Source organism: Hakea prostrata, chromosome 8 (genome assembly GCF_041222555.1).
Source record: "Hakea prostrata isolate BN-2017 chromosome 8, UWA_Hpros_2, whole genome shotgun sequence".
NCBI lineage: Eukaryota > Viridiplantae > Streptophyta > Magnoliopsida > Proteales > Proteaceae > Hakea > Hakea prostrata.
The window spans coordinates 28,543,403-28,552,343 of NC_142607.1; the positions used below are offsets into that span (position 1 = coordinate 28,543,403).

Here is an 8,941-nt window from a genome sequence, read left to right on the forward strand (position 1 = left end):
TTGTGAAACTAAAAGTAACCGCAAGCGCACGGTATCGTGTAGCTAACGGGTCGATCTCAAGGAGATATGCCACTTTAGAATTAACTTCTTAATGATAATGCTAGAGTGGAATTCAATTCTTTTAAACTAATTAACTAAACTAAACTATCCTAATCCATACATCTAATGCAATCGAATTGAAACGAAAAATAAATTAAACACAAATCAATGCATAAATAAAAACAGAAAAAAAAAATGTGAACAATAAAAATAAAAGGAAAAGGGAAGTGATCCGAGTGTCAGCTCTGGATCGAGGGAAGGGGAGTACAATAATAATGACTTTGACTGTGGACCTTTTTCCGTAGCTTACAGTCCACTGATCGGGGGAACGAATATTAAAGAAAAAAAAATAGTGCAGAAAGTGAATAACATAAAGTAAATAACAAAGCAATAAACAAAGCAATAAAAGAAAAAGGAAGCCTTAACCAAAGAGAGGCACGACTGTAGGCATCTCTGATCAAGGATCCAGGGGAAGGGAGAATAATAAATAAATGCTGAAAGTAAATCCTAAATTAAGAATATGGAGGGGTAGATAGAAGCGGGAATGGAGGGAGGAGAGAAGATTAATAAAGAAGGTTACTTACTTGTGAATTGAACTAAATATTCGAATCTCAACCAACCCTAACAAGTAGATCTAGATCTAGAATGATCTAAATCTGCAATTGCTAGACCCAGAGAAAAATGAATCTAAAAACTTGAAACTTGACCTTGAAACTTGAACTTGAAACTTGAACTTGAATTGCATTACATAAAAAAAAAAAAATTAAACCTAAACATTCAATCTAGAAATTAAAATCTCACAAATGCAAGCAAAGAAAACTAAAGAAAGCCTAAATAAACCAAAGAGAAAAGAAAATGTGCTTCTCCTAAGCTCTGGAACCCCTTTCCCTTTGATGGAGTATGCTCTCCTTTATAGAGTTTACATGAGATATGAATCTTGACAGAATTTGAATCAAACTCAGGGTTCCTATCTAACTCAGCTAATTAAGGTTTTGACGTACTTATCGGACCAACTTAGAGAGTTCAGATTCACAAATTCACCGTTGGATTTGAGCTTTAAGAAGTCGTGAAGCTCTCCTCCAAAAATCAGCACGATCGTACACCGGATGACCGTTTGATGAAGGGCTTGATCGAAACTGGACAGAAAAAATCAAAAACGGGATTTTTGCCTCTTCCTTATCTAAATATAATTCTTTTTCCTCTTCTTCTTTCTTTAATCAAATAACAAATAGGAAATAAGGTATTGATGTATGCAATGACTCTTTTCTCCATTTGGACTCTCTCAATAATATCTCTGTAGATTTGATTGATAATTTATAATCTCAGCCGTAGATCAAATTTGCTTTCTTTATCTCTTAAATATTTCGGAGTTGGCCCATAATCACATCTCTAGCCCATCATGCTCCAGATCAGACCCATTTTCGCATTTGAGAATTTGAATGGACCTCTTGACGTGTAAAATTGCATGATTCATACCTAAAACTCCAAATATCTGCTTAAATCTTGAAAAGTCCTAAAACCTGCAAAAACAATATAAAACCCAAGGTAGCTCCACTCTAAGTGTGTAAAACGCATGCTTTATGCCCTAAGATTTCACACATAAATGTGCTCATCAGTTGGTAGATAAGACAATTAAGATTCCTAAATTGATGGTTGAAGATGTTTTACTGAAGGTGGGAGAATTTATTTTTCCAGTTGATTTCATTGTGTTAGATACTAAACCTTTTTCAATCAAGGATGAAATCCCAATAATATTTGGAAGACCATTTTTGGCTACTAGTAATGCATTAATCAATTGTCGAAATGGCCTCTTACGGTTGTCCTTTGAAAATCGAACTATGGAGTTTAATATGTTCAAGATAGGGAAACAACCACAAATAGAAGAAGAGATCAATATGCTTGAGGAGTCTTTGGATTTTCTTAATGATTTGATTACCAACTTTGAGATTGATTTTGATCATGAATTTCAAGAATGTATGGATATGTTGGATGATGATAGTGAAACCTTCTTTCTGAAGTCTCAAGTTTTCACATACCTTTGGAGTCTATTAAACCCCCATCCATCTCCATCTCCATTCCCAAACCCTCAATAATTAAACCTCCCAAGCTAGAATTGAAAGAGTTGCTTTCTAATTTGCAGTATGCTTTATTGGAACAAAATAATACTCTTCCTGTCATTGATTTAACTTTTGACCAAGCAGAAGAGTTAATCACACTGTTGAATGATAATAGAGAAGCATTGAGTTGGTCTATCACTCATATCAAAGGTCTAAGCTCTTCTATTGTACAACATCATATTCATCTTATGAAAGATACTAAACCTTCTAGAGAACCTCAACGTATGATTTTCTTTTACATGGTGAAGGTTTTTCTTGAAGTCTTTAGGAATGACTTTTCTATTCATGGTTTTTCTTATTTGGAGTGTCTTCCCCATCATACATTGACATTGAAGATAAAACTAAAGCTTCTCATAAAAGGCACATCTTGACTGAAAGGTATACGCCTCTTTTGCCTTGCCCTTATTCTTCTTTTCATCATGTATTGAGGACATTGCATTACTTAAGTGTGTGTGTGGGGGGGGGGGGGGGATACATTCTTTGTAAATTTTAACTTTGGCTTTAGGTTAGTGTACATACCATTTCAATTGCTATGATGTGTGAAATGAGAGTGATTTTGGTACCCATCGTGAACGCATAAAAACCCTGTTGAGAGAAAGGTAACTTGTATGTATGTTGAGATGAGACTTTCCTTAGAAAAATAAAAAGCCTTTAACTTAAGGCGTTAGACCATCTATGGGTTTTGTGGGTCCTTGTTTCTTTGGCTATGAGTTGAGATCAATTTTGTGTATGGCATAACAAAAGAAAAAAAGAGTAGAAAGTAAAAGTTGAATTCCTTGGAACTAGACAGGGCACTCCGACTCAGGAATCGAGGTGACTTGATCGAAACTCTTAGGAATGAGATTATTGAAAAGAACTCTCGCATCATTGCCTATGTGGGCATATGCAAAGCAAAGCTACAAAGTAACTTGGGTTTCTGGTGTTTGCTCCACCATGTCATTCAAGCCAACCGTAGTGGAGTAAAGTAGAGCTCACTACTCAAAAGAAAAGAGAGAGATAAATACAAGTGTCATTAATGCCTTGGTAAAATTGTTTGGTAAAAAATACTTCAAAACCTTAATCCTTGGTCCCCTTACTTTATGAGTGGTTTTGTTTAAAGGAGAGGTGTACTTGAAAGATATAAGGTGAGTCTTTGATTGATATATATGCTTAGTCTAAAAAAACTTGTTTGTGAAATTAAAATTAATCGCAAACGCACGGTATCGTGTAGCTAACGAGTCAATCTCAAGGAGATATGCCACTTTAGAATTAACTTCTTAATGATAATGCGAGAGTACAATGATTCAAATTTGTTAGTTACTTAATTAAACTAAATGAACGGTCCTAATCCATACATTTAATACGATCGAATTGAGACGAAACATAAAGCAAACATAACCGACGCATAATTAATAAAGGCAGAAAAAATACGAATAATAAATAAATAAAAATAAAAAGAGAAGTGATCCGAGTGTCAGCTCTAGATCTAGGGAAGGGGAGTATAATTATAATGACTTTGATCGTGGACCCTTTGCTGTAGCTTACAGTCCACCGATCGGAGGAACGGATATTAGAGAAAAAGAAATTGCAGAAAAGTAATAATCAAAGCAATAAAAGGAAAGGAAAAGCTTAACCAAAGAGAGGCATGACTGTAGGCATCTCTGATCAAAGACCCAGGGAAAGGGAGAGCAATAAATAAATGCTGAAAGTAAATTGTAGAAAGTAAGTAACAGAGTAATAAAAGGAAAGGGAAACCTTAACAAAGAGAGGCACAACTGTAGGCATCTCTGATCAAGAACCTAGGGGAAGGGAGAACAATAAATAAATGCTGAAAGTAAATTGTAGAAAGTAAGTAATAGAGTAATAAAAGGAAAGGGAAACCTTAACAAAGAGAGGCACGACTGTAGGCATCTCTGATCAAGAACCCAGGGGAAGGGAGAACAATAAATAAATGCTGAAAGTAAATCCTAAATTAAGAATATTGAGGGGTAGATAAAAACGGGAAGGATGGGGGGGGGGGAGAGAAGATTATTGAAGAATGTTACTTACTTGCATCTTTGAACTTCAAATAATAAAAAAAAGAATGTGAACAAACAATTCGAATCTCAACCAACCCTAACAACTAGATCTAGATCTAGAATGATCTGGATTTGCAATTGCTAGACCCAGAGAAAAACGAATCTTGAAACTTGAAACTTGAACTTGAACTTGAAATTGCATTACATTACATAGAAAAATTAAACCTAAACATTCAAGAATCTCACAAAAGCAAGCAAAGAAAACTAGAGAAAGCCTAAATAAACTGAAGAGAAAAGAAAATGTGCTCTTTCTAAGCTCTAAAACACTTTCTCCCTTGATGGAGTATGCTCTCCTTTTATAGAGTTTACATGGGATATGAATCTTGACAGAATTTGAATCAAACTCGGAGTTCCTATATGACTTAACCAATTAGGGTTTTGGTGTACTAATCGGACTGGCTTAGAGAGATCAAATGCACAATTCCACCGTCAGATTTGAGGATCAAGAAGTCATGAAGCTCTCCTCCAAAAATCAGCTTGATCGGACACTGGATGACCATTTGATGAAGGGCTTGATCGAAATTGAACATAGACATTCAAAAACGGGATTTTCCCTTCTTCCTTATCTAAATATAATTATTCCCCCCCCCCCCCCCCTTTTCTTTCTTTAATCAAATCACAAATAGGAAATAAGATATTGAAGTATGCAAGGACTCTTTTCTCCATTTGGACTCTCTCAATAATATCTCTGTAGATTTGATTGATAATTTATAATTTCAGCCGTAGATTAATTTGCCTTCTTTATCTCTTAAATATTTCGAAGTTGGCCCATAATCATATCTCTAGCCCATCATTCTCCAGATCAGGCCCATTTTACATAAGACCCAAGGTAGCTCCACTCTAAGTGTGTAAAATGCATGCTTTATGCCTAAGATTTCACACATAAATGTGCTCATCAATGCTTAGGTTTGATTGGTATCGACTATCCAAATCCATTGCATAACAAATATCCAGCCTAGTACACATCATAGTGTACATAAGGCCACCCACAACACTGAAATATGGAACTTTTTCCATGTTGGTTTTCTCCTCTAAAGTCTTAGAATCCATGTCAAGGCTTAAATGCAAACCCTTCTCCACTAGGGTATCTATTGGTTTGTAGTTGTGCATTTGGTATCTCTTTAAGACATTCTCAATATAAGTCTCTTGAGATAAACCCAGTAATCTCTTTTGCCTATTTCTGACAATCTTGATACGAACCACGTAGCTTGCTTCACCCATATCCTTCATATCAAATATGGAGGACAACCATTTCATAATGGTTCTTCCAATAGCTCCTTGCTATTGCTAGCCATGAGTTTGTTATCTACATACAGTGTCAGAATGACAAAATTACCATTGGATTTCTTGGTGTAAACACAATGGTCTTCCTCAAGCATGGAAAAACCTTTTTCCATCATATCTTGGTGGAAGCACACATTCCATTGTTTAGATGCTTGTTTTAAGCCATATATGGACCTCTTGAGCTTCACACTTTGTGCTCTAGTCCCTTGGCTTCAAAGCCTTGAGGTTGATCCATATAGATCTCTTCCTGAAGTTCTCCTTTGAGAAAAGCAGTCTTTACATCCATCTGGTAAAAGTCTAAGTCCATCTGAGCAATAATGGCTAATATGAGGCGAATGGGGGCAAACCTAACCACAGGGGAAAAGGTTTCCTCATAATCAATGCCCTATCTTTGGGTGTAGCCTTTAGCCACCAAACGACCCTTGAATCTCTCAATATATCCATCTACCTTTCTCTTGGTCTTGAGAATCATTTGTTCCCAATTGCCTTTCGGCCTGTTGGTAAGTCAACCAAGTCCCAGACATGGTTAACTATCATCGACTCCAACTCTTCCTTTATAGCTTTCAGCCATTCTTTTGAGCTCGTTCCCGCAAGAGCTTCCTGCACACTCTTCTATTCCTGCTCATCGACTGGAGTCATCTCAGTTGCTTCACAATTAGTCTCTTCAGGAGCTACCATATAGACTTCATCCTCTATGTCAAAACGTCGGTGAGGAACTAGCCCTCACTCACTACGGTGCAAGTGCATGTTAGATTGCTCACCCTCTAAGGGAGCTATCACATATGCACTCCCACTCCCGCTAGGATCTTTTGGATGAACCACATGTTCATTATCTAGAATCTGAGTCCCTGAAGTGAAAAGATCACTATCTTGTATTTCAAAGAATTCCAATGACTCTTTGTTAACTCCTGCAAGATATGGAAAATCATTTTCTAAGAATGTTGCATCCCTAGACTTGAGTTCCATTCTCCTCTCATTCTCATCTAGCCCAATAAAGACATGGTCCTTCAAGTGTTTAGAATATCTCACAAAGATACACTTTTTCCTCTGGGTCCAAGCTTCTCATATTGGTGAGAGGTAGGAGTGAACATAAGTTGCACAACCCCATGCGTGCATGTGACTCAAATTTGGCTTCCTTCTAGTCCACATCTCATATGGTGTGGAAAGAACTGATTTGGTTGGAACTCTATTAAGGATTTAGGATGTAGTCAGCTTTAAAAGAAATAAGTACAAGGATTTATTATTAGTCAAGAATGAAAAATGGTTTGGTGAATTTTGTCAAAAATCAATTATGGAATGAAAAATAAGTTTGGTGTCAAAATAAAAAATTGTTAAAAAATGATAGTGAACAAGTGAGGGAAAAGGGAAAAAGTATGGTTTTTATAGAAGAATGTATATTGACTACTTTACTCTCATCTTAACTATAAAATTTTAAGTAAACCTGTGCATAAATGAATATAATGTAATTTTCACCGTAATCCATAATAGATAAAAAGTCTATTATGAATTTTGAAGGTTTTTCTATTACTTTAAATAAAAATAAAACTCATAATAGATGCTAAACATTAAAACGATAAAAAAAATTCATAATTGAGAATGATAATTGATACCAAAAAGAACGTTGATCTAGCTACATGTTTCTATATGTGTTAGGGTTTATGGATGGCCTAGAAAGATTTGTTGTTTAGCAAAGCTGCATGGGCTCTTAATCAAGTTGGGCCCTATGCTTGGGGAAAGCCCCAGGAATTTTTGCAGGCTCAGTCAATCTCGGTTAATGAACATCCTTGACCCTCTTTTGAATCGTTATCTAGATGGACTCCTCTAGTACGACCTTTCTTCAAAGTAAACTTGGATGCCTCATTCGACCCAGTTACTCAAGCTATGGGCCTGGGCTTTATTATGAGGGACTGGCAGGGAGTACCGATCTTCACAGTGTCTCAACTCGGCTTTGCACCAACAGCTCTAATGGTGGAGGCTGAGGCTATGAGGGAGGTAGCGCTTTATGCAATGGCTAAAGGTGTTGACCGTGTCATATTTGAATCAGAATGTGAGGAATTAATTCTTATTCTGCAACGCCGGAAGTTGCCACCACTAGTGATTCAAGCGTTTGTTGATGATATTCGGTATCTGGGTTTTGGTTTTGAAAATTGTCAGTTTCTTTATGTTTCTAGGAGGTTCAATCGTGTATTGGACCATCTACCAAGGAATGCCCAGTCACTCACAAGCATGACTAGTTGCCTATATCCAGGGAATGAAATTTTGCCCGGTTCGCTGCTCAGCGAATCGGGCAAAATGGCGAAATATCGCTGATATTTCGCCCCCCAATTCCAGGGGGTATTTTTGGTCAAATGGAGCTGAAATTTGGTGTCTACCCTAATTTGATGCCAATAAACATAGTGGAATGGCTGGTTTTGCCTAAAAATTCACCCAAATTGGTGTTCTTGATCAGCATATACTCGACCGTATACCAGTAAAACTATAATTCTACAACATTATTCTAAACTATTAAACTAACATAAATATGCACAATGATATAGAGTGATAAACATCATTAAAAAAACTATTATACTAGTAACAAATACAAGTATACAACTACGTACCAGTCAATACTCAATACCAAGTACTATACCTTAGTGGATCCACGTCCCCTAGCTCGTGTCTTGTTGATAGTTGGGTACAAGGCCCAAAGGCTACAACGTTAAACTTATGCTCCATTATTTTCTTGAAGTCACTCCAAGACATGTCATGCTGATGGTTGTTGATATACAAAGAACCAAGCCTCTGTAATTGTCATCATCCATGACTGTAAAACTACTCCTCTCAGGCTGCGTTAGCTTGCAAAGGTAGGGTGGGAAAAAAAAATGTGGGTCCCATGTGTAGTGGGGTGAGGGAGAAGGAAAATAAAGGAAAAAGTTTTGTGAAAAAGTGATAGTGGTGGGTCCCACTTTTTTCTGTTCCAAACTTTCCCACAAAGTCCCATGCACCAAATATGTGGGGTTTTAAAATGGCATAGGGTGGGAAAGTTGGGTTACTACATCACCAGACAAGTTTCCTTGAATCAAGGAAACTTGTCTCTCACTTTCCCATCCCAAGCAACCAAACAATCTACCATTTTGGGATTTAAGGGAAAAGTAAGAAATCTACATTTTTTTCAAGAATTTTCCCATCCCACCTTTATTCCAGCAAACAAACGCAGCCTCAGGGGGGTAACGTGAACGGAGCTCTTCAATTGACATCGTATGATCAAAAGGATATTGGTATGTTGCCTCCAATATAGCAGTTCTCTGCGAACCAAATGAAGGCATAAGCGGGACACCCTGATGATGATAACCCCAACTATCATAACCCCAATACGTGCTGCCTTCCTGCAAATCCAAGCTCATGGGAGATCCATCATTATATCCATGGTAGTGCGAACTCTTAGAAGACAGGTGTGTATCATCG

The 8,941-nt window shown here is 37.0% G+C and overlaps 1 protein-coding gene across 1 annotated transcript; it reads left to right on the forward strand.

Moving 5' to 3' along the window:
- Window positions 1–7,378: 7,378 nt before the first annotated feature.
- Window positions 7,379–7,807, forward strand: LOC149007500 (uncharacterized). Its single transcript, XM_089167080.1, has one exon. It carries the CDS (start codon window positions 7,379–7,381, stop codon window positions 7,805–7,807), a length of 429 nt encoding a protein of 142 aa, XP_089023206.1.
- Window positions 7,808–8,941: the final 1,134 nt, after the last annotated feature.